This window comes from Arabidopsis lyrata (assembly GCF_000004255.2).
Source record: "Arabidopsis lyrata subsp. lyrata unplaced genomic scaffold ARALYscaffold_7, whole genome shotgun sequence".
Lineage (NCBI taxonomy): Eukaryota > Viridiplantae > Streptophyta > Magnoliopsida > Brassicales > Brassicaceae > Arabidopsis > Arabidopsis lyrata.
Genome location: NW_003302549.1, coordinates 24,526,985 through 24,553,167, shown reverse-complemented (window position 1 = coordinate 24,553,167; position 26,183 = coordinate 24,526,985). Strand labels below are relative to the sequence as shown.

The window sequence follows — 26,183 nt, the reverse complement described above, 5'->3', positions numbered from 1 at the left end:
AATCTCCGATCACATGGTTCTCTCAAAAACAACAAGTTGTGGCACTATCCTCTTGTGAAGCTGAGTTCATGGCGGCAACGGAGGCAGCTAAGCAAGCGATTTGGCTCCAAGAATTGTTTGCCGAGATCATTGGTACAATGTGTAAAAAAGTAACCATACGAGCTGATAATAAGTCAGCAATTACACTTACCAAGAACACAATGTTTCACGGAAGAAGTAAACACATTCACTGGAAGTACCATTTTATACGAGAGTGCGTTGAAAATGGGCAAATTGAAGTTGAGCATGTCCCGGGTGAAGAACAGAAGGTGGACATACTGACAAAGGCTTTGGGGAGAAACAAGTTTAAGGAGATGAGAGATCTCATTGGTGTTCAAGACATGAAGAAGCTTGAGCTCAAGCTTAAGGGGGAGATTGTTGGTTTAAGGTTGAAAAGCAAACCGACAATTGAACCGCAAGGCAACGGTTTAATGAAGTGATAAGATTAGATCTTTTAGGAGTTATCTATAAGATTCAATGTAATCCTAGTCGAGCTATGATTAGGGTTTGAGACTTTACTATATAAGAATATATCGGGTTGTGATATAGCTTGTGAGAATTGAGAGAGATTAAGGAAAACTTTAGTTTGAGTTAGTTCTAAAGTTAATAAAGAAAAGTGTTTTCTTAACTCCTTGTTCATACTATTCAATTCTAGATAGCCGTTGTGTTCTTGTAACCTGCTCCCATTGGTTGATGTTTTCCGGTGGTGTTTATAGGCAGGGTTTGAATGTGACACATTAGCTCCTGCTGAAGAAAGGGAACGTGACAATGCACATGCTTTAGAAAAGGAACGTGAGTTGCTTTATCCCGATGCTTGCGGTGGTGGATGTGAGGGATGGATGTACATAATTTTGTGGATATGTGAAGGATAAAATTATATTTTTTTTGAACCAAAAGTGGTAAATCCAGAAACTCATATAGAAAATGGTAGATCCACAACATTTGAGCTAACAAATGGGATTTTGGATAATAATCCTTTTCTTTTTTTATTCTTTTTTAAAAGAAACAATACTTTGTTCTTCATTATTTTCTCTTATAAGTTGATACCAAAAAACTTTTATAGCTATTGAAAATATATTTATTTATTTTATGCATTTCAATTTTATATAAAAAAATTTTGGTGAGCTTTCAATTTTATATAAATGAAGAGACTATTTATTTACTTAAAAACTTATTTTAACTAGCTCAAGAGGTTCTTATAAAGAAATCAGCTTATTATACGAAAACATTCAATTATAAAAATTATATATACAAGAATAATAATATGTATTTAAAAATCTTATATCATTTTGTTTATCATTACTTTTCCTCAATAAATGATTTGATTATAATGTGTCTTTTTCCTCCAACCTTCCCCAAAAGGCCATGGTCGATTTTAAAGTAAGGTGTAATTTTGGATTGAAAATTATAGTTTTGTGTAATTCTTTAAAGATATTTAAACTATGTGGTTGGACGTAGAATCCAACTTTTGGGTGGGACTGGAAATTGATCACTCATATTTTTTTCCCCAAATTGGCAAATTGGTAATAATATGAAATTTGTTATAAACCATATGGATGGACTCCATAACCGGCCCATGGTCCATTAGGGTTTTATCTTATTCTATGTATCCTGCTATTATCATTGTATATATATCTCTTATTCTATTAATGAGAGGACACAGTTCACAACACGTTATCAGCACGATAGCCTTTCACCCTAAAAATTAAAAATTCCGAAACCCTAAATCCCTCTCACAAAAACCAAAACCAAAACCCTAGCCGTCTCTGCAAACAAAATTCTAAACTCTATCGAGATAAGTTTTCTGTTCATATTTGTTTCTGCACGAATTTTGCACGGATTATCTGTTATCAATCCTGTCTGTATTTCTGCACGAACTTTGCACAGATGATCTGTTATCTATTCTGTCTGTAGTTTTGCACGAATTTTGCACGGATTATATGTTATCAATTTTGTCTGTATTTCTGCACGAATTTTGCACAGATTATCTGTTGTTAATTCTGTCTGTAGTTTTGCACGAATTTTGCACGGATTATATGTTATCAATTTTATCTGTATTTCTGCACGAATTTTGCATAGATTATCTGTTGTCAATTATGTATGTAGATTTGCACAAATTTTGCATGGATTATTTATTATCAATCCTGTCTATATTTTGTACGATTTATGCACGGATTATATGTTATTGATTCTGAACTGTTTTATGCAGTATATTACAGAAACCCTATTTTTTTTTCTTTTTACTAATGTAATAGCCATGTTTCCATGAGCAAAATTTTGAGTTTCTCAGGAATCAGGATTATATATATTGAGATTTTGTAGGAGGTCCCAACCAGCTAAGAGACTTAACTGTTTCCAATCTCCGTATTAGATCTCGGGTCTCTCTTTCTTATCCAATTAAGATAAGTGCTATTTATTATGCTTTATATACATAATCCAATTAAAGTTTGATAAGATAAAATTTGCATGAAAATTGGCACATGTGATTTGATTTATGATTGGAGAATTAATTGAGAAGTTAGTGAATGGAAAGATGTTTAATAGCATGATAGATTGAATGTTGTAATATAAACCCTAGGTTAAACCGAAAGTAAACCGAAACCCTAAATCCTAGGTTAAACCGGTTTAATAAATCCTAAGTCACGGTTTAAGATCAAGTTTCCCATATAAGGAAAGTTTCCAGAAATAGAAAGTTTCCATAAATATAAAATCTCCATAAATAGAAAGTTTCCATATAAGGAAAGTTTCCAGAAATAGAAAGTTTCGTAAAATAGCAAGTTTCCCAAAATAAAAGGTTCCCTAAAGTAGCAAGTTTCCCAAAATGGAAAGTTACCAAAATAGGAAACCCCTTCATAAGGAAATATTCCAAAACCCTAAAGTACACGTTTGTTTAGGATTTCTTTCTATATGAGAAATAGAAAGTTTCCATAAATGGAAAGTTCCATATAAGGAAAGATTCCATAAATAGAAAGTTCCATACATAAAACCGATACCCTAGAAAAAACCCTAGTACTATAAATCGCGGATGCTAAAACCCTAAAACTTAACCGCGAAATCATAATATCCTAATCTAGTATGATCCGATTGTTTGGTTGTTTTTTTGTTGCATACTAGATCAATCTTCTAGGGTTGATTTCATCCATATATATATAACATGATTGTGTAGAAAACACTTGCTGAAGACAAGCATGGCTCGGTCTTAAATACCGCATGACTTGGTCTAACCGATTACATGAGTTCTCATTTAACTCTATATGTTATAGATGTCAGAAATCAACTATTATGAATACACGGCACTCAATGCCTCTCGTGACAATTATTTACAATGGGCTTTGGACACTGAGATTATTCTAAAGGAAAAAGGGGCTTGGTGAATCTATTGTGGAAGGAAACAATGTCACCAGAAGAGAAAGATAAAAGGCGATTACTAACATTCGCCATCACCTCAATGAGAGTCTCAAAATCAGTACCTCACTATTAAGAATCCTCTGGACCTCAGGACAGAGTTGAAAAAAAAAAAAACGGTGCTATTACCCAAAAGCCCGATTCGATCGAAAGAATCTCATATTCCAAGAATTCAAATCCATGAATGAGTATAACTCAGCACTATTTAAAATAGTGTCAATACTGAGATTCCGTGGTGAGGAAATTACTGAGAATGACTTGCTAAAGAAAGCATTCTCGACCTTTCACACAAACAATATATTGCCTCAGCAACAATATCGTGAAAAAAAAAAAAAAAAAAGGTTTTTACCACATATGCAAGTCTAAACTCTTGTTTTGCTACTTGCCGAGCAAAACAATGAGTTATGAATAATGAAATGAGACCTCCTGGTCCTACCCCATTATCAGAAGCCCATTGGGCTGAAGAGCCTAAAGAGACTAAAGAGTCTAACCACGTCCAAAGAGATAAGTATCATGGCAATTATAATTTATATGATCAAGGAAACCATTCATATGGTTAAGGCTGAAGAGCCTAAAGAGACTAAAGAGTCTAACCACGTCCAAAGAGATAAGTATCATGGCAATTATAATTTATATGATCAAGGAAACCATTCATATGGTTAAGGCCGCCGACCCGACTTTGGTCGTAATCGAGTTAGAGGCCGTGGTATACCCAAACCACAACACTCAAATAAACTTGTTTGCCATTGATGAGGAATGGGGAAACCATTGGACTAAGACGTGCATGACTCCTAAGCATCTCATTGATCTCTATAAAGAGAGTTTGAAAAGAATCTAGAAGCTCATTTCATCACAATGGTGAAGAAGATTTTGACCATGAGATAGATGACTATGAGACTTCGGAATGCCAACGAAATATCCAAAGACATGGTTGATTAGCCAAATTGCGGTTATAGCTAAATTTAGTGAAGGCTAAGGGCAGGCCCATGGCAGGCCCATATTCCCAAGGGCACGCATCCTCAGATGCTTCATATTCACCCAGCTCAAAGGGGCCTTGTTGAGTTTCAAAGAAAAGTGTTTGAATGGTTTCACATTGAAACTAAGGGTGAAGGGAACAAAGGATTCCCATATATTACTAAGAGCACCCAAGACCATGAGAAGGTCTTAGAGACTATACCCGCGTCATAGATCCATACTATGCCAAGGTCAATATGATAAAGGCTAATAAAGTAAACAAATAAGGGTTTACTGAGAAATTCACTAATGGCATGACCGGCTTGGCCAGCTCGGTTCGAATATGATGCGTAAATTAATTCAAAGTTCTAAAGGGCACACCCTTAAAGAAAACCGAGTTTTCCCTAAGCACCACACGTGCATAGCCTGTTCACAAGGGAAGCTTATCACTCGACCTTCACCAGTCAAAGTGTCTAAAGAGACCTTACATTTTCTAGAACAACTTCAAGGAGACATATGTGGTCCGATCCATCCACCTTGTGGAACATTTCGGTACTTCATGGTTTTAATCGATGCATCGACCCGCTGGTCGCATGTTTGCCTATTGTCTTCTAGGAACCAAGCGTTTGTTAGGTTATTGGCCCAAATGATCAGATTGCGAGCCCATTTTCCAGATTTTCCTCTTAAGACCATACGTTTAGATAATGCTGGTGAATTCACTTCCCAAGCATTTAATGACTATTGTATGGCCATGGGGGTAAGTGTGGAACATCATGTGGCACATGTCCATACACAGAACGGATTAGCTGAATCCCTCATTAAACGAAATCAACTAATTGCTCGACCATTACTCATGAGGTCGCAGCTTCCGGTCTCAGCTTGGGGACATGCAGTTTTACACGCTGTTGAATTAATACGCATTCGGCCATTTAGTGAACATAGATATTCCCCATCCCAATTGCTAACGGGTCATGAGCCAGACGTTTCCCATCTAAAGACATTTCGGTGTGTCACCTATTTACCCATAGCACCACCACAGAGAGCAAATGATGGGACCTCAAAAGGGGATGGGAATATACGTTAAAAATGATTCTCCCACCATCATTAAGTATCTCGAGCCAAAGGCCACATACAAGGATTGTCATCTCAATGAATCCGTTTTCCCAACACTGGGTGGAGAGACTAACAAGCTGGTCAAAGAACTTACATGGAATCAAACATCCTTCACATGGCAAGATCCTCAGACTCCATCAGAGATCCAAAAGACTATATATCTGCAAAAGCTAGCTAAAACAGTTGCCAAGATTCCTATAATGACCCAAAGAGAGTAACAAAATCGTACATACCAGCTTGTAATGCACCAGTACGTATTGATGTTCACAAGGAAAACAATCAAGTTGCTATAACACGTAAGAAACGTGGTAGACCTAAAAGGTTCCAAAGACAAGAACCCTCGGAAATCAAAAAAAGGAGCAAGGGAAACCGAGAAGGTTCAAGAAACCATAGACATGGCCAGCTAATAGACATAACCCCAAGGTACCAATCAATGAGGTTTGGGACGCCAAACCTCAAGGTCCTGAAGGTGTAAAGAGATCTCTATAAACTATATCATGTCTAGAATACAATGGAACCGAAAAAATGTCGACATAAATGATAATATATTTGCGCACAACGTAGCAACTGAAATGAATGAGGATCAGGAGCCCACGTCTATACTAGAGTGCACTCAAAGACCTGATTGATTAAAATGGTACAAGACCATAAAACGTGGAGCTAAGAATCATTAAGAAGAAGAATGTGTTTGGTCCAATACAAAGGACACCATTCAATGTAAAGCCAGTGGGACAAATGAGTCTTTGTGATTGTGTGAAATAAACATAGTGAAAGCGTAATATATCAGACACGGCTTGTCGCACAAGGATTCACACAAAGACCAGAAATAGAGGAGATATTCTCCCCTGTGGTGGATGCTAAGACATTTAAATCTTTGCTAAGTCTGGCTATATAAAAGAGAAAGATTTGCGGCTAATGGATGTAATGCCTGCATATTTATATAAGTCCACTGGATAATATATGAGATTACCAGAGGGTATTGAGCTCAAAGATAAGAAAGATTCTCGAGAACAGCACTGCATAAGGCTGGACAAATCCTTATATGGACTGAAACAAAGCGGACATATGTGGTATAACCGGTTAAGTGAATATCTCATCAGAGAAGGCTATAAAAACGATCCGATCAGTCCATGTATTTTTATCAAGAAGTTTGCAAACAAAGGATTTGTAATCATAGCAGTGTATATGAATGATTTAAACCTCTGGATAATCGCCCAAACAGTTGAGTATATCTAAAGAAAGAATCTCAAATGAAAGACCTAGGCAATAATTAAGTTCTGTTTGGGATTACAACCTGAGTACGTGAATAATAGAATCCTTGTGCATCAAATAGCATACACTGAAAGAGTACTCAAGGAAATTTAATAAGGACCAGGCCCGCCCATTGACCAGGCCCAATGGTGGTGAGAAGCCTCAAATTGGATAGTGATCCATTCAGTCCGGAAATACCATACCTCAGTGCCATAGGAGTTCTAATGAATTTGGCTAGACACACTAGACCAAACATTTGTTTTGCCGTGAGTCTCCTGTCTAAATTTAGTTCATGATCAACCCAAAGGCACTGGAAAGGTTTAAAGGAAGGTTTGGTTAAATTTTAAAGTTTATTCTTCCTGCGTTGTTTACTTGGGTTTATTCTATACTGATCTAACCAAAGAAGATCCAGTTTGCTTTGGTTTAGTTTGATTTGCTGATGCAGGTTATTCATAAGATCAGATTATGGCATGGTCAATGAATAGGAACTACGTGTGGCTTGATCCCTTCCAAGGGTACGTAGGCAGCCTTCCTTAAGGCGCAGCTACTACTACTACTACTACTACTAATACTACTACTACTACTACTACTACTACATCAAAGACCATCATATTTAAAGACAACGCAGCCTGTATTGCTCAACTCAAGGACGGCTACACTAAGAGAGACCAGACGAAGCACATTTTGCCAAAGCTCTTATTCACTCATGAATTATAGAAGGACGGTCAGGTCAAAGTTCAACAGATCCGGTCAAGTGAGAATTCAGCCGACCTATTCACCAAATCATTGCCGACTTCAACGTTCCGGAAGCTCATTCATCAGATCGGGATGCGCGGACTTAAGGATCTACAGTGATGCTCAAATCAGGGGGAGTAATGCGTGTTGTACTCTTTTTCCTTCACCATGGTTTTGTCCCACTGGGTTTTCGTGGTAAGGTTTTAATGAGGCAACATTCCCCAGCGCATTATAGAGATCCCGGTTTAGTATCGGGCACGGTTATGTCTTCCAAGGGGGAGTGTTATAAACCATATGGATGGACTCCATAACCGGCCCATGGCCCATTAGGGTTTTACCTTATTCTATGTATCCTGCTATTATCATTGTATATATATCCCTTATTCTATTAATGAGAGGACACAGTTCACAACAAAATTTCATTATGTCGTAGAATTGTGTCGTATCATTTACACGATTTGGGTATTTCTTAATGCGATCAATATTGGGCTTGGGTCTTGATCCATTGTAATATTTACTTTTTTTTATCACGTGATTTAATTTGTATGGTTTTTTGTTTTTTGGTGGGATTTAATTTGTATGGTTTTGTGGCTACTGCTTACAGACTTTTATTACTAAAAATAATTTATGTCTATTAAAAAAAAAAGGTAAACAAATATGAACAAACTAGAGCTTGTTCAATTTCATCATCTTGCATTTACTTCCAGACAATTCATCTAAATATTGTTCGTTTTCATTTTGGATATTCATTTGGATAGAGCATTTTAATGAATTTTTGTTGATTTGCAAAATTTTTATAAATATTTATTTATTTCCATAAGATAAGTTTCATAAGAAAATGTCAAAAAAACTTATACTTTGATATAACCATACATTCATATAATCATATTATTAATCTTTATTTTAGCTATATTAATTTAATTATTGCTCTAATATATATTTACAATTAAATAATTTTAAAATATTATTTTAACATATAAAAACTAATTTTTATGGTTTTACGGAAAAACATGATTTGGAAAATATATAATTTTAGCGGAAAATTCAATTTTGTGGTTTTGGTGAGAAAACATGATTTTGCAGTGTTGACAGGAAAACATGATTTGGCAGAAAAAATTCGTTCAACAATTCTACGATTTTAAAGTTTTGGTGGGAAAGCTCAATTCCAAAATTTTCAATCAAATATTGTGCACTTTTTAATGGAAAAAAACGCAATTCCGTATTTCATGATTTTCACGGAAAATGATAATGCGTGATTTCACAATTTTTAGAGATTTTTTTAAGTGCAAATATGTGATTTTTAGAATATAAAATGAGAAATATATATGAATGTTTTGTTATCTAGGTTTGGTCTGGTGAATGGAAAATGCTATTATGACCAATCTTAAATACACATCATGACCAAAATTTTTGTTGAAACGAATCCGAAGAAAACACCATTCTCTTAATCCAAAACAAACACCATTCAATAGTACATAATGTCTTGATCATAAATCTAAAATGAAAAAACCATTATCTTAATCATAAATCTAAAACTAGAACCAAAACCAAGACATTCAACAAACACAACAAAAACAGTGATGTGATCAATGGTTCATCCGATTAGTTTATTGAATCCAATCATGATCATACACCCTATCACTACGACAATCATCATCTTCTTAGTGCTTTTTTTGGCTTTAGACAAAGCATCTTTCACCTTTCAAATATCTCCTTCTCTATCTTCAGTTGGACCTTCTCACAAACCATCTTCTCAAACTCCAAACTCTTTGTTTTATGCTCTTTCAGCTCTTGCTCAAGTTCACCATTCTTTTCTTTCAATGTCTCTATCTCATTGAACAAGGCTTCATCAACCCATTTGAACGTGTGTTCATCGTTCCTAAGCTATAAATTAACAGTCATTGATCGATATAAAAAAAGATGCAATTCAAAATAGTTGAAACAGAGGCATGAAATTACCTTATGTTTTGCAGCAAAACCATAACGATAGTATCTCCGACAAGGATTGGGATCGGATTTCAGAATTAGTGCCACAATATCTTCCCTGCACCAACATCTCTTTTGTACCGCAACGACTCTGCCTCTTCCACAAGGACCGTAGATCCCGTCGAACTCATTGATATATTGCTCCTCTTGCAACTCGAATTCTAGGTTTCAAATCGAAATATGGGAATTTAGGATTCTTGAGTTGGGTATTTCGAAATTTGGAGATTTAGAATTTTGGGGTTTAAACACATATTGGGTCGAGTTTTAATAAGGAATCGGGTTTCTACTGGTTAAGTTACGACCAATATATAGTTTGGTCTCATATATATGCACCAAACCGACGAAACCCAGACTCGGGGACATTTAGGTATTGAACTTTCAATTCGGGGGAAATAGGAGTAGAACTTCCATTTCAAGGATATTAGGACCGGGGTTAAATTTTGGGCTCTATCTGTTATGATGTGATATTTCTCATTAGGAAATGGACCATTTTTCCATAAAACTGCTTTATGTCTCTATAAGGAAAAAATGAACCGACACACCCTAATTAAGGGCTTTATTGGTTCTCTCGCAACAACCATCAAACTTAGCGTTTGCGGACACTTGTGGTTGATTCCTTTTTATACCACTCTTAACCGTTTTAAATCGTTACATTTGAAAATCTCTTTTCCGCAACAAGTGATGGCGGTTGCAAGCGGTAGGTGGCTTAAAAAATCACGTGAAGAACAAATAAATGAAGCCCTACATATATTCTTGTTAGTGTTTAAACACTTATCTTTGAATGTGAATCATTTTTTAGGTTTTTCAAAATTTATTTATATTTAAATAATTATTTAGTACTATTTAATGGTTTTCATTGTTAATCATATTCAATTTTAAATATCTTATCATAATAATATAATTTTTTTTTGTTTTCATATATATCTTTTTTTATATTTATTTTATATTTATTTTGGTAATTTTTTGCTTAACTATTGTCGCATTTGTTGGTCAACTAGTCATAAAACTCTCGCAAACACAACCGTTAAACCAGTCGTTCAAAATGCTTAATAACGTTTAGAACCGCAACCATCTGCTTCTGAAAAATTACTCTACCCGCAACAATATTTACTTACATTCGCACTTTGTTTTGTTGATGATATAATATTGATGGAAATTTTTTTTTTTTTTTTTGAGAATTAACATTAATATATATATATATATATAAACTTTTGCGGGAATGAACTTTCAAAATACAAAACTTTTGGGTGGTCTTGAGCAGTCCCGAGAGGTTTGAAACGATTTTTTAATCAAGACTGAAGTTTGGCTAGAGACTTTTGTTGCTAAAAGAATCAAGAAACATCACTTAGCTATATAATGTATGGTCAATCATTTTAATTAAACATCAAAATCATACATTAAGTTTTTTGATTATTTTTTTCTATAATTAGTATCAAGTATCTGAGAACAGATATTGCCCATTTTTATTATGTTTTTAGATAAGGTTTTATGCAATATTGGTGTTTAATTTTTTTTTAGTTATAGTATTTGGAGTTTTTATAGGTTTCTGAACAAACATTTATGAATATTTAGCTATAACTCTTTATTTTAAAAATGAAAGGAAAAACAAACATAAAATGGAGAAATTGAATCGGACTGAAATAGGTGAAACGAGATCGTTTTGGTGGCTGAGAGTTCTGGCCATCGACAGAAGTAGTAGAGCTATTGGAGAAACATGAGGATGAAGATCTCGAAGGAAGATGAAGATTCCAACAGGACTGGGAGAACAATTTTTTTCTTTTCTCTTTTTTTTTTTTACTTATTTTTAGTTAAATATTTTGCAATTTTATTAATTTTGAATTTTATCTCAAATAAATCATCTTAAATATTTTTTGAATCGGTCAAACCGAAAAACGTCGTTTATTAGATAGGAACATTACTAGAATGAATGGTTATGGTGTTGCGCACATGTTTTATGTTATAATTGGTGATATCACCGTAAATTAGCAATTGTTCGTGTAGTTTAAGACATTAAATTAGTCTGCATGTGTGACTATGCCGTGATCTATACTTCATGAAACTAGTTACCATTTTCCCTATTATGAACTTTGTTTGTTTTGTGTTGAATCTGATGAGTCTCGAGTTCACCTATATATTGCATGTGCTTACACATACACAATATGGGTAGATGGTATAAGCAACTTATTCGAGACTCGTGTTGATTAGTTGTGAATGATTCATTATTCTCTTCCACCTCACCACTCACAATTTTTATACCATTACCTTTTATTTCCTTCCAAACAACAATGTATCATGTTTGGAAGGAGCGCAATAGGAGGCAGATTTCACTACCTTCTCGTCATCTAATCCATACGATTTATAAGTTCCCTTTAATATCAAGGTTCGCTGAAACTTGGACCTATCCTCCAAGTTTCGTGGTCATGGTGCTAATTTGACTTCATAATGTTTTCTTAATTATCTTTCAAATTTCATTTATGCTTTATTCTTTTCCCAATGGCAAAAAAATGTTTAATTTGAACGGCAATCTGGCAATTTGATACCATAAGTTGTGGTGTTCAGATCAAAACCAAAACATGCTCTTATATTAAATGATAAGAGTAAAGAAAAATCAGATAAGAATTTTTAGGCAAATGCAATCTGCCTTTTTGTTTTATTTTTAAATAGAGAAAATGGAACAATTGTCCCTACAAACTTGGAAACAAATTGATAAACAAGGAACAAAGCTCCACGATGATTATTTGCAAAATACCAAATTAAAAAAGAAAATTTAGTCTTGATATCGTAGGTTCGATTTCTTTCACTTACTGTCTCATCAACGGTCGGTTACTTCCTAGTCAACGAAACAAAGAATTGAACCGTTGGTATGTTGCGCAAAGTATCGTAACGTTGGGCTAGATTATATGTATACTTGTCGAACAAACGATCCATGACGGTGTCTCCAAAATGAGCAGCAAGCATTGGTTCAGTGATGGATCTTATGATGTTGGTCCTCTTTTTAATGACTTCAAATCGATCGAGATCATCATCCTTCACTTCAGTAAGGCCAGTTTTGTATGAAAAGAGAAGTCCAAATATTGTCTTAAAATTGTTGATCTCGAAAGAGCCCTCGTTTTCGATAACTTTCCTAACTTCGCTTTCATCAGGATTGTAGAATGGCAAGTTGAAAGATTCCATTTCTGATTCCTTCACAACCCCCTGCACTCAAAACATTCCTCCCAAACCTTATTATAACAAATTTAATGAATAAAAACGTATTATAACTATGATTAGTTAGGTCTACATCAAACAAGTATAAAATAGGAAACAAAGATGAGCTTATTATAGTGAGTACCTCAGAGACTAAATCGACGAGGGAATCAGATATAACAGACCAATTTTGGAAGCAATCTTTGGATAAAGGGTCAACTGCTTTTCTACCCACCAAAGTGAGAGCCATACGCCCATTAGGCATTGTCTCTTCTGCACGCATTCTTAGAAACAAAGAGAAATCGTCCTTGAACTGATTTAGATAACTCTTGTACACACTTGGAGGACAAGGACTTCTAAGATAAATGTTCTTCTTGTTTTCCACAATCCCATCAGGAACCTTAGAAAGCCAGTGGAGACAAAGAGATGAATGAAAAAAATGAAGAGACTTGCTAGGGAAGAGTCTTGAGTAGAATGAGCCTGGGACTCCTGAGATGAAGCACTTTTCTTTAACATTCATCTTCAGCTTCTTATGGAAGGCAGGGATTAATTTGAAAGTAGTGTTGAAGTCGTTGTCTGGAAGATCGTTCAGACAACAAACGATCTCTGGTGGGTTTTTACTCTTTTGTTGATATGTTGCTATGATCGTGTTGACAATTTCGGACATGACCACTAATGTGTTTTCCCCCGATGAACATCCCAAATCGGCCACTTTGATGCAACTAGGAAAATCCATTTTCACTATCATTTCTTTTACGTTTTCTACCACCACCGGTTTTGCATTAGAAGCAACACTTTTCTAAGAATTAAAAAACTTAAGTTTAGTTATATACTACTATTAAAAACCTTAAACCAACAAAGGAAATAAGCAACCAAAAAAGCATGTATATCAAAATTGTTGTTCAAATTTTCTTAAAAATGATAGAGAATTGCTTACCTGCCCCTCGGAATTATTTGCATAACTGTGCTCTCCATCTCCACCCTTCATGCTAAGAACACCCATTAGAGAATCCCTAATTAGTGAGACCTAGAGGAAGACATCTGATATATGGAAATCTTGTGTGTTTTTTTGGCAAGATGAAGAATGGTTAGATTTGGATTGGTCTGGAATCATTTATAATGTTTCAAATTTAAATTTGTCCATATTTAATGTGTGTGTTTTTCCATATTTGTTTTTGTATCCTTTGTTTTTTTTGGTCGGAAGAGGGGTTTTTTAAAAAAGAATAAAAAATTTACATCAAAACATGTCGTAGGAACGCAGTCCCATTCACATCATCAACCAAAACCGGATTGATAACATCCAAACATGAATCAAATAAATACAAACCTACACCTAACGTGAACGCATATAAATAATGAATATTTTTGTATCTTGTCGAAAATGAAAAAAGTTTATTTGTCCCCATCAACTAATGAATTTTCACTATAACAAAATAAATTTGAAAAAATATAAATAATTTACTTTAACATATAAAAAAATTAAAACATAAGTAATAGGAAATGTTTTGAAGCATTTTCCCCTAGAATATTTTCACAGCATATATAACAGTTAGTAAAACCATAATATCGATAATAAAACAAATTTATCTTCAATCGATTAGAGAGGTGTTGTTAGGTGTGGTCATAGTTTTACCGGACCCGATTTCGAATTTCTCAAAAGATATTTTTCCATGTTCGTGGGATCGGAGTTCAGTAGTTCCGAACTGTTCACAAAATCTGTATTATTCACAATCAGTCACTGGAACAATAAATGAATTGAAAGAAAACTACCATACAATAATAATGATGCTAGGACTTACCACAAAATATCTTTTAAAACACCAGTCAGAAATGTATGTGGATATGAATTTGGAGAGACACTAATGTTTCTTTTATTTAGACCGTTGGAGTGGTTGAGATATGGGACATACGTAGTAACTCGGTCATTAGAGATTTTTTTTACAAAAAAAAAAAATAAGCATTTTATGACATATCTGCCACCAATTAAGTTGTTAAGACAGAATAAGTTTTTTTTTTTTTTTTTTTGCTAAAGAGAAAACAAGGTAAGACACTTAGTTATAGGGAAAAATGTCGTTTAATTGCTGAACTTTAAAAAAATAGCCGTTTAATACGTGAACTTCTCATGTGGCCAGTTTAAACACGAACTTAACGTTGACCGACCATTTTAACTAAATGTCTTCGTTGACTACGCCAAAACGACACACCGTTAACAGTCACTAACTGAGCCGATAACGGCTGTTCGCACCCGTTAACAGGTCTCCGTTAGTCCCGAAAACGATGTCGTTTTAGCCAGAAGCAAAGTTCCTAAATCCCCAAAATCGATTTTGAAATCCCTAATTTCTCAAAATCCCCAAATTAAGAACCCTAATCCCAGAAATCCGAAATCTTCAAATTGTCTTCCCTAATGGTATTAGTTAGGAAGAATGGCGTCATAGTGCGTGTTGGATCTCCTATACGAGGCGAAGCAGAGTGTGTTGTGGGTGCTGGAGTTGAAGCTCGAGGTGAATCGGAGATGGTTGTCGGAGACGGAGTTAAAGCTCCACCGGCGGAAGACATTTCAGAGACAGGTGGTGGAAACAAAGCTCGTGGTCGAGGCAGGCGTTGAAAACGAAGAAAACTCAGGGTCTTAGAGGACGATGAAGATCCTGAAAAGGAACCAGTCCCGTCCCTGACATTGAAGATGATTGTGCGGTGTATGGTGATGAAGACTGCGATGCTGTTGATGACGCAGTAGGCGGTGATGTTAGTGAAGGTAATGATGATAATGCTGGAGTTGAAGCTCCAAACGAATCAGATATGGTTGTCGGAGACTGCGATGTAGCAGGTGGTGAAAGTAATGATGATAATGGTGGTGTTGATGCAACAAGTGGTGGAGATAGCGATGATGATGCAGCAGCTGTTGAAGAAGATGTTAACTTCAACATTGCAAAAGATTTCCCAGAGGCTGTTAGAGGAGATGAAGCTGGTAGTGACTCGGATAGTGGAGATGATATATGGGACAAAGACAAGATTCCAGATCCTTTGTCATCTGATGACGAAGATGAAGACAGAGTTAGAGAAGAGGAAGCTGGTAGAGGTGCTGATGATCCAGAGGTTTTGCTAGAATTAGAGAAAACTTACAACTCTCCTGAAGACTTCAAGCTTGCACTTTTGATGTACTCTTTAAAGACAAGGTATGACATTAAGCTCTTTAGGTCTGAAGCTATGGTTCTTGCTGCGAAGTGTTGTTATGTAGATGATGAAGGTGTTGCATGTCCATGGAGAGTTTATTGTGCATATGAGAAGAGGAAGCATAAGATGCAAATAAAAAGATATATCAATGAGCATGTATGTGTAAGGTCAGGATATTCGAAGATGTTGAAGAGGTCCTCCATTGCTTTGTTGTTTGAGGAAATGCTGAGAGTGAATCCAAAGCTTACCAAGTTTGAGATGGCTGCTGAGATTATGAGGGAATACAAGTTGGAAGTGACTCTAGACCAGTGTGCTAAGGCCAAGACTAAAGTGCTGAAAGCTAGACATGCAAGCCATGATGCTCATTTTGCAAGAATTTGGGATTATCAAGCAGAGGTGTTAAAGCAGAATCCAGGGACAGAGTTTGAGATAGATACTATTGCAGGGGCAGCCATTGGTCAGAAGCAAAGGTTTTATCGTCTTTACATTTGTTTTCAAGCTCAAAAAGAATCATGGAAAATGACTTGTATACCTGTGATAGGAATAGATGGAGCATTTCTAAAATGGGATATAAAAGGTCACCTTCTAGCTGCAGTTGGCAGAGATGGTGATAATAGGATAGTTCCTATTGCTTGGGCAATTGTGGAGATAGAAAACGATGATAACTGGGACTTCTTTTTGAGAAAACTAGCTGGAAGTTTGGGGCTGTGTCAAATGCAAAATCTAGCAGTCATTTCAGATAAACAATCGGTGAGTTTTTATCCAAGTTTGTATTATGTTCTGTGATTTCTTTATGTTCTTTTATTTAAGGTTTGTAAGCTATGTCTTATTGCAGGGTCTTGTCAAAGTTATCCACTCCATACTTCCACAAGCTGAGCATCGTCAATGTTCAAAATACATCATGGATAATTGGAAGAGAGACAGCCATGATATAGAGCTTCATCGTCTATTTTGGAAGATAACACGCAGCTACACTGTAGAGGAGTTCAATAATCACCAGGAGGAGCTTAAGTTGTACAATCGCCAGGCTTATGAATCTCTGCAACGTACTAGTCCTGTGACATGGTCCAGAGCATTCTTCAGAATAGGTACCTGTTGCAATGACAACCTAAATAATCTAAGTGAGTCTTTCAATAGGACTATTAGACAGGCCAGGAGGAAGCCAATTCTGGATTTGCTAGAGGACATCAGGAGGCAATGTATGGTCAGAACTGCAAAGAGGTTTCTTATTGCTGACAAGTTGAAGACAAGGTTCACAAAGAGAGCTCATGAAGAGATTGAGAAGATAATAGCTGGGGTTGGTAATTGCGAGAGATATATGGCCAGCGAAAATTTGCATGAGATATATGTGAATGGTGTTGGCTACTTTGTTGATATGGAGTTGAAAACTTGTGGTTGCAGGAAATGGGAGATGGTTGGGATCCCTTGTGTTCATGCGGCTTGTGTGATAATAGGTAGAAAAGAAAAAGTTGAAGACTATGTAAGTGATTATTACACTAAGGTAAGATGGCGAGAAACTTATAGGAAGGGTATAAGGCCTGTCCAGGGAATGCCATTGTGGCCTAGAACAAATAGGCTAGCTGTCTTGCCACCACCATGGAGAAAAGGCAACTCAGGGAGGCCAAGTAACTATGCTAGGAGGAAAGGAAGAAATGAAACTGCCTCTGTCTCTTCTAAAAGTAAGAACAAGATGTCCCGGAAAAAGAGAATCATGACATGCTCTAACTGCCTGCAAGAAGGACACAACAAGCAGGGTTGCAAAAATGCAACTGTCTTGAATAATCAACCAAAGAGACCAAGAGGTCATCCCAGGAAAAATCAGGTTAGTGACTCTTATGCTTTTTTTGTGTTTGACAGCTCACTTAAATCATGTCTTCTAATCTCATACATTTGACTTAGGAACCACATTTGCTTGGATCACAATCTTATCAAGGATCACAATCTTATCAAGGATCACAACCTCTACAAGGATCACAAGATCAGCAAGTACACGGATCAAAGGTTCATCTTGGATCAGAAGGACAAAGGGTAACAGGTCATGGAGCACAAGGATCTATGGCATCAAGTGGAGCATCACAAAGAGAACAACCTGATAGAAGACATGGATCTGCACAAGCACAAGTAGCAGCACAACCCCAAGCACAAGCACAAGGACTTGGTGGATTGGCATCATGGTTTGAGTGTTCCACTTAAGCTTAGTCTCAGTTTTTTTTTTCTTGTATGAACTTAAGCTTAGTCAGGGTATATTTTTGTTGGCTGACATAAGCTTAGTCTCGGCTTTCTTTTTGTTGTTTGAACTTGTCTTTATGACATGATCTTCCACTCGGCTTTCTTTTTTGTTGTTTGAACTTGTCTTTATGACATGATCTTCCACTCGGCTTTCTTTTTGTGTCTATGACATCATTGTTGTAATGTATGAATGGTTCTATCAATGGTTCTCTCTTAACTTCTCATTTTCAGAAATACCATTTCATTGCAAAAGATACAAACTCATACAAGACACGACACAAACAAGACACAACACAAAACTAAAACAAGAGAAGGCACAAACGAGAGAAACATGAACCAAGACCAAAGACAAAGACCCAAACCAAATAAGACACTAATGCACACCTAGTAACCAAGAACTAACTTATGTCTTTTGTCTCCAACACCAAACAGTAGGATAACAAAGACAATGACAGCAACACAAAGGCTCACTAAACACACTTTGATCATCGTTTTCCATTTCTTTATTTCCCTTTTGCTCCACATTCCTTCTTCCTTCAATTCTTTGATCATGACCTTTAACTCTTCAATCTCGACAGCAACTTCCGATTTGGCATTCTCTATTTGGCTGTCAATGATGGAGAATTTTGGAAGAGCATCAACAACCTCCTCGTATACACCATCTTCGACCCATTTAAACAAATGATCATGTGCATTTACAAACAAATTATGAACAATTTTCGAAACACAAGAAGATATAAAATCAAATCTACTTACATCTTGTTTGGTTGGACAACGGAAGAAAGGTCTTCCAGGGTTCTGCTTTGTCGCCGATGTATAGATGACGACGTCTAACCCGCAATGGCATTTCGAAGGAAACCCACGGAAGCCACATCCACCGTCTTTAACACAAGAATTCCCAGAACTGCAACTCATTTCTTGAGCTCACTCTCGAGAATTCGATGAAGATTGAGATTGAAAGCTCAAAGAAATTGAAATTGGGAACGATGAAGTGAGAGATTGAAAGCTCAAAGAATTGAAATTTAGGGATCTGAGGTTTATGAAAGGGGATAAAATCGATTTCGATTTGGGGTTTGGTTTAAGAGTAAAACGACGACGTTTTCGGGACTAACGGAGACCTGTTTACGGGTGCTAACAGCCGTTATCGGCTCAGTTAGTGACTGCTAACGGTGTGGCGTTTTGGCGTAGTCAACGAAGAAATTTAGTTAAAATGGCCGGTCAACGTTAAGTTCGTGTTTGAACTGGCCACATGAGAAGTTCACGTATTAAACGGCCATTTTTTTAAAGTTCAGCAATTAAACGACATTTTTCCCCTTAGTTATATGCATATGATATCTTAATACTTGTATCTAATATAAATGAATGAAAGATTAGGGTTAAACAGAATCATAGAAAAAAATATGTCAGGAAACTAATATAATAGAACGGGGTAAAATAGTGGAGAATATTCTAAATTTCTTGTTTTTATCTGGTTAATCGCGTATATAGGAAGACTAACCGTCTAACGGATATGTTAGCAAACTATGCGTTTTCGTTATATTTAGGGTTTCATTTATTTGATTATTGTCCTGATGTAGTCCAAGGGATTATGTTGGAGGATTCTACTGGGATGAAAATCTCTCACAACAAGCCTGTGAACCATGGAGGATCGGAGTCACAGCTGATTTGCTGAAAACCCACCCATATCATGGCGTGAAATCTTCTTTCCATGTCGCACCAGTGTTGCAAACGATATGGTGGGTCGAAAGAGATGAAGTTTTGGTTCGGATCGGCAGTGGAAGGGAGGGGGATTTCTCGATTTGAGCAGTTTGCCATTCTTTAGCTCTTAGGAACATGGTTTAGACGTATATTCACAAAATACTGTCCTATATATCCATTTGAGCTGATCTTGTCTGAAAACTTAAATCATTGTTTTTTTGACTAATAGTACTGTCAAACGTCAAGAACAAATATATAAAAATCTAGAAGGAATGAATGAATTTCACGTTACCATTGAAGATTCTTTGAAGACGAGCAACTTATGCTACTTTGTGGGAAAAATTTAATCTGGTTTGCCATTTTATAATTTAAGTGTCACTGTAAATTTGATATCTCTAAATTAATAAAATTACAGACGAAATGCTACAACTAAGAGATAATAATACAATTGGTACAAATGAGATATTATACGACAAACAATACAAATGATATAACTCAGAGATAATAATAAGATATAAATAGGTACAACTTGTACAAATTATATTATTGAGAGATAATATATAGTACATAGGAACAACTGGTACAAATGATAGTACTGAAGAAACTTGTAATTATAAACCCTAGCGTCATCACACTATTTCGTCTCTTCTTGCTTTGTTCACTATCGTCGTCGCCGATTCTCCGCCGTCAACCCTTTCGTCGAAGTTTGTGGACCGTCTTCTCTCACCCGACAATTGTGCATTACAAATGACGAAAGTGTCTTTAGTACTGCAGAAGAAGAAACCAATTTTTGAGAGATCTAGATCGGGATTGTTGTTGTATCTCTCATTTATGAATCTCAGCATAAGCTATGTTGATAGAGACAAAGACAAGATCAATGATCGATGAGAAGCATAGATGGACAATAGTTTAATTATTTATCCATTATTTATAATTCTTCTCAAATTTAGTTTAGAGTAAGGGTTTTTTTTACTTTTGTAATAGATTTTTATTTAAAAGAACATGTAAAATAAAATAATAATATGAGAGTGGCATATACTATTAATTTTTGAGAGAAAGTGGTATTAGAGGCATTGTTCCAGAATTTTTGTCCCTAGTAGCTTAGACTATCCATATAAGATTCTATCTCCTATTTTCTTTAGGGATCTCATGATCTTTGATTGTATATGGGGAAACAACCCGAAAAATACCCCATTTATTTTTTATTTGCACGTTTAATACTTTACTTTTTTGTATGTTGGAAGAAAAATGCTTCATTTAATTATTTTCGGTTGAAAAATACTTTATCTTTAAATATTGGTAGATTCAAACCTCTTATTTAACTGTCGTTAACGGAAGTTATGGTATCGGTAAATGACGTTAAATTATAACCGGAAAATAGCCAAAAATATCCAATCTATTTATTTTGGAATTTTAATACCCCAACTTTTTGGTTGGAAGAAAATACCTCATTTAAAATATCACAGAATCGTTTAACGTTAAATGTTAACCATGTCTATATAAATAGATATATATATATCTATATATATATATATACATAATTTTTATTCAAAATTTTACAAATATATTAACTAGGTGTCATCAGCGTAGTCTCGATTGATTTATCTGATTATATTTATTTGAATATAAATAGAGAGATATAGGAAGTAGTCATAAGAGGTTAATATTACGTTTGATTTTAGTTCGGACATATTTTCTTACAAAACTAAAAATAATTTAAACTAGACAACTCATTAGCAAAAGACCAACCATGACCTAAGACAAAAACCAAGAATGCAAATTAACGAATTGAACTAGATTTGTTTTTTCTGAGATAAGTATTCTCTCCGTTTTAATTTAAGTGTGGTTAAACTTTTTTTTTTTAAATTTAGAAAAAATCAATTATCCACCCTTACTAGATTCTACAACTGACAATTCCTTCTGACCCTTACTAGATTCACGACAGACTACACTTCCTTCTTCGTAATCTTAATGAATACCTTCAATGATCCACGACCTGGCGACACTTCCTTCTCTGCGTAGAATCCTGGCGAACGGCTATAATTGTACATCGCTGGAGATCTTTTGCACACTTGTCTCCATTAATCTGCAAATTTGTTAATAAATCGCAATACCTGGGACTCGAACCCCAGACCTTTTGGTGTAGAAGCATTAATCAACCCTTGGTCAACCAATGGGCCAAGGGAGCTTCCACGATCAATTTCTGTTGGATAATTTGACTCTATAACCAACAAAAATTTATAAATTAAGAAAGTAGCACTAAAAAAAAAAGAAGGTGATATTCTTTATAATTTATGTAATAAAGACAGATTTAGTCCCTCTCAATCTCTCTCTCCCTTCTCTCTCTCCACGTCTCTCTCTTATCTCTCTCCCTCTGTTCTTCTCTCCTTCTCTCTCTCTCTCCACGTCCCTCTCTTCTTTCTCTCTCCCCCTCTCTTCTTTCTCTCTCTCCCCCTCTCTTCTTCCCTCTCTCTCTCTCTTCACGCACCTCTTTTCTCTCTCTCTTCACGCCTTCATTTTCTTCGTGAGACTGAAAGGACTTTATTGTCTTGTCAGACACCACATGTGCTACTCACGTAATATCCAAGATTTTGGTGTTATAAATTTAATAACTGGTTCAAAATTGGCTACTTTTGCAAATCACCCATTTCTGTTTTATCTCTTAGTAATACACTTTGAAAAAAAAAAAAAAAAACAATAAATTGGTCAATACCTTACAATAGTGAAGATAAAACTGGGTTATCAACGTATCATAAATCTGTTTTGAATATCGAAAGCATCACTTATTATAAAACAAATCATAATTTTTAAAATGACACTTAAACTGAAACGGATAAAGCATATGATTACCTGATAAAATAGGTTGGACATTGTTGTCTTGTTGATGACAATGGAGAGCGGAAGTTTTTTAACATCAATACCGAAATCTTTGTCTCCCACAAGACACTGTCATTTTCTCTGGTTACTTCAATACTCCATACGTTTTATAATATAAGTCGTTTTATAATACGTTTTACACTTTTTGTTATAAACCATATGGATGGACTCCATAACCGGCCCATGGCCCATTAGGGTTTTACCTTATTCTCTGTATCCTGCTATTATCCTTGTATATATATCCATTATACTATTAATGAAAGACACAGTTCACAACACGTTATCAGCACGATAGCCTTTCACCCTAAAAATTAAAAATTCCGAAACCCTAAATCTCTCTCACAAAAACCAAAACCAAAACCCTAGCCGTCTCTGCAAACAAAATTCTAAACTCTATCGAGATAAGTTTTCTGTTCATATTTGTTTCTGCACGAATTTTGCACGGATTATCTGTTATCAATCCTGTCTGTATTTCTGCACGAACTTTGCACAGATGATCTGTTATCTATTCTGTCTGTAGTTTTGCACGAATTTTGCACGTATTTCAGATATGACCCAAGAGTCTTCTTTTACCTATCGTAGTCACCTTGATTTCTACTAGTTTCCTGTCTTTAATTGTTCTTAAAGCCTCAGAAGAATTAGGCCAATTCACCTATTGTCCATGATCTAATTCCTCAAACTACTAAAACTGGTGTTGAATTGATGGATCTATTATTATATAGGCAAAGTTCCTTAACCAACCTCACCAAAAGAGTTTATTGAAATTTTCAAATATAACTCGGTACGACTTTCTGTTTCAATGAAAACTAAAGGTGAACAGAATAGTAATTAAAGTTTCGCTTGCCAGTGAGTTATTTTTGCTACGAGTGGTTAGAATCATAAAGTTCTGATCGCTGGTGAGTTATTTGCTACTAATGGTGATAATAGAGATCATGTAGATGTCTTGAAACATTATAGATGAACCATCTATTGCATTTTCGTCATGAGCGTTAACTTTCTTGGTAATCATCGAAACAATCACATACTCCCATATTTGGAGAACTTGGACAAAACTATCCATAGCATAAGATGGATGACGCAGATTATTCCTATAATTAAACAAACAAATATGTATATTTTTCGTAGATCCACAAGAATTTTTTTTTTGACATTTCATGCAGAACAAGAATTATTTAATCTAAAAAGATTTGGCCTATTTTAATAATTTTACTAAACTTTTTGGCCTATTGTATATTGGACGATATTTAGTAGAATATATCGATAAACTACCATTTGCATGTCTTACATTTCATTGTAACAATTTACAGATACTTGGTTTGGTAAGGGAAATATACGTTTGATAATAGTATTTTTTTGTCCTGAATAAGGGAAAACTACGTTTTGTTTTTAATGAATTTTTGTTAGTCACTTAATTTTCCAATTTTCTATTGTTAGATAATGCAATTACTCTATCATTCTTTTCTTAAAAAACATTTCATATTTCTTGATTTTTTCTTTCTTTTAAAAAGAAAATAAGGAAATAAGTTATATTATATTTGTGTCATTTTCTTGTAGCTGGAAAGAAAGCAACCGGAAAAAAAAAAAAAAAAACAGAGGAAAGAGAAATTTGGAAATGGAGGAAAAGCAAGAGAGGAGGAGAAGGATAGTGTTGATTCCAGCTCCAGCACAAGGACACATATCTCCAATGATGCAACTCGCGAGAGCCCTTCACTTAAAGGGTTTCTCCATTACAGTTGCTCAGACCAAGTTCAATTACTTGAAGCCTTCAAAAGACTTAGCTGATTTTCAGTTCATCACCATCCCAGAGAGCTTACCAGCCTCGGATCTGAAGGATCTAGGGCCAGTTTGGTTTCTCATTAAACTCAACAAAGAGTGTGAGGTTAGCTTCAAGAAGTGTTTGGGTCAATTTTTGGCGCAACAACAAGAAGAGATCGCATGTGTCATCTACGACGAGTTCATGTACTTTGCTGAAGCTGCAGCCAAAGAGTTTAACCTTCCCAAAATTATTTTCAGTACCGAAAATGCAACGGCTTTTGCTTGTCGCTATGCCATGTGCAAACTCTATGCAAAAGATGGCTTGGCTCCCCTCAAAGGTATCTCTGTCTATACGTTGAAATTGATTTAGTTTTGCAAATTACATGTTAAAATATGGTATTTGTACGAAGGGAAAATAGTTGTTTGCTTTTTGCCATTTGCGTTTACAATTTGGGAATCTGTTCTAGTAAACTGAAATTTTTGTTTTGTGAGATGTGAAATTTTATTACAAAATTTTTTTAGTTTTAACAATATTTATTTTTATTTAAAAAAGAGAAAAATACATTCTTTTTTTTTTGTTAAAGAAATACATTCGTTTCTTAAAAAACTAAAATGGAATCACCCACAATTTTGCTTTTAATTTTCACAGAAGGATGTGGGCGAGAAGAGGAGCTAGTGCCAGAGTTGCATCCCCTTAGATACAAAGACCTACCGACTTCAGCATTTGCACCAGTAGAAGCCTCAGTGGAAGTGTTTAAAAGTTCATGTGATATAGGCACAGCTTCCTCTATGATAATCAACACAGTGAGTTGTCTAGAGATTTCATCCTTGGACTGGCTTCAACAAGAACTTAAAATTCCGATATATCCTATAGGCCCTCTTCATATGATGGCTTCAGCTCCTCCTACAAGTCTAATAGAAGAGGATGAGAGCTGCATAGATTGGCTGAACAAACAAAAGCCGAGCTCGGTGATTTACATAAGTTTGGGAAGCTTTACTTTGATGGAAACTAAAGAAGTGTTGGAAATGGCTTCGGGGTTGGTTAGTAGTAACCAACACTTCTTGTGGGTGATTAGACCCGGGTCCATCCTTGGTTCTGAATTTTCTAATGAGGAGTTATTTAGTAAGATGGAAATATCTGATCGAGGCTACATTGTGAAATGGGCTCCACAAAAGCAAGTTCTTGCACATTCTGCGGTTGGAGCATTTTGGAGTCATTGTGGATGGAACTCGACTCTAGAGAGCATGGGTGAAGGAGTTCCGATGATTTGTAGGCCTTTTACTACTGACCAAAAGGTAAATGCGAGGTACGTGGAGTGTGTCTGGAGAGTTGGGGTTCAAGTGGAGGGTGAACTAAAGAAAGGAGTAGTCGAGAGAGCTGCGAAAAGGTTAATGGTGGATGAAGAAGGAGAGGAGATGAAGATGAGAGCTCTCAGTTTGAAAGAGAAACTCAAATGCTCTGTACTACCTGAAGGTTCTTCACACGATTCACTGGATGACTTAATCAAGACTCTATGAACATTTACAAATAAAATTTGTATATTTAGTCATTTCACTTCTAGACATATCTATGGTTTGGTTTTGCATAATTTAAGTTTAAATTATAAATAAAAGTGATGAACTTTTCATAATTAATGTAGGGAAAAATGTCAAAAAAATCATGAACTTTCAAATTTGGGACGATTTAATCTTGGACTACGATGAAGACATTTAAATCATAAAATTTTTGTTGACTTTACAATTAATTAGCGAAGTTTGTTTGACTCGCCATTTTAGACACATCG

The 26,183-nt window shown here is 35.5% G+C and overlaps 2 protein-coding genes and 1 long non-coding RNA gene across 3 annotated transcripts; 1 reads left to right on the top strand and 2 right to left on the bottom strand.

Moving 5' to 3' along the window:
* Positions 1 to 8,923: 8,923 nt before the first annotated feature.
* LOC110226760 lies at positions 8,924 to 10,317 on the bottom strand. Its single transcript, XR_002330681.1, has 2 exons — positions 9,457 to 10,317; positions 8,924 to 9,381 (listed from the first exon to the last, which is right to left on the bottom strand). It is a non-coding gene; the product is annotated as an uncharacterized LOC110226760 (long non-coding RNA).
* A 1,728-nt stretch (positions 10,318 to 12,045) lies between these two features.
* On the bottom strand, positions 12,046 to 13,839 carry LOC9304886 (salicylate/benzoate carboxyl methyltransferase). The gene is made up of 3 exons (XM_021019840.1): positions 13,607 to 13,839; positions 12,815 to 13,468; positions 12,046 to 12,678 (listed from the first exon to the last, which is right to left on the bottom strand). The coding sequence occupies exons 1-3, from the start codon at positions 13,670 to 13,672 to the stop codon at positions 12,307 to 12,309; spliced, it is 1,092 nt and encodes a 363-aa protein (XP_020875499.1). The 5' UTR covers positions 13,673 to 13,839; the 3' UTR covers positions 12,046 to 12,306.
* Positions 13,840 to 24,166: 10,327 nt separating this feature from the next.
* LOC9304885 (UDP-glycosyltransferase 76E9) lies at positions 24,167 to 26,031 on the top strand. Its single transcript, XM_002870832.2, has 2 exons — positions 24,167 to 24,737; positions 25,049 to 26,031. The coding sequence occupies exons 1-2, from the start codon at positions 24,257 to 24,259 to the stop codon at positions 25,915 to 25,917; spliced, it is 1,350 nt and encodes a 449-aa protein (XP_002870878.1). The 5' UTR covers positions 24,167 to 24,256; the 3' UTR covers positions 25,918 to 26,031.
* The last annotated feature ends 152 nt before the right edge of the window (positions 26,032 to 26,183 follow it).

Coding starts and splice junctions, on each gene's coding strand:
- LOC9304885 (XM_002870832.2), top strand. CDS start 24,257: ATGGAGGAAAAGCAAGAGAGGAGGAGAAGGATAGTGTTGATTCCAGCT. Junction 24,738..25,048: donor TGGCTTGGCTCCCCTCAAAG/GTATCTCTGTCT, acceptor TAATTTTCACAG/AAGGATGTGGGCGAGAAGAG.
- LOC9304886 (XM_021019840.1), bottom strand. CDS start 13,672: ATGGGTGTTCTTAGCATGAAGGGTGGAGATGGAGAGCACAGTTATGCA. Junction 13,469..13,606: donor CAAATAATTCCGAGGGGCAG/GTAAGCAATTCT, acceptor TTTAATTCTTAG/AAAAGTGTTGCTTCTAATGC. Junction 12,679..12,814: donor TCGTCGATTTAGTCTCTGAG/GTACTCACTATA, acceptor TTTTGAGTGCAG/GGGGTTGTGAAGGAATCAGA.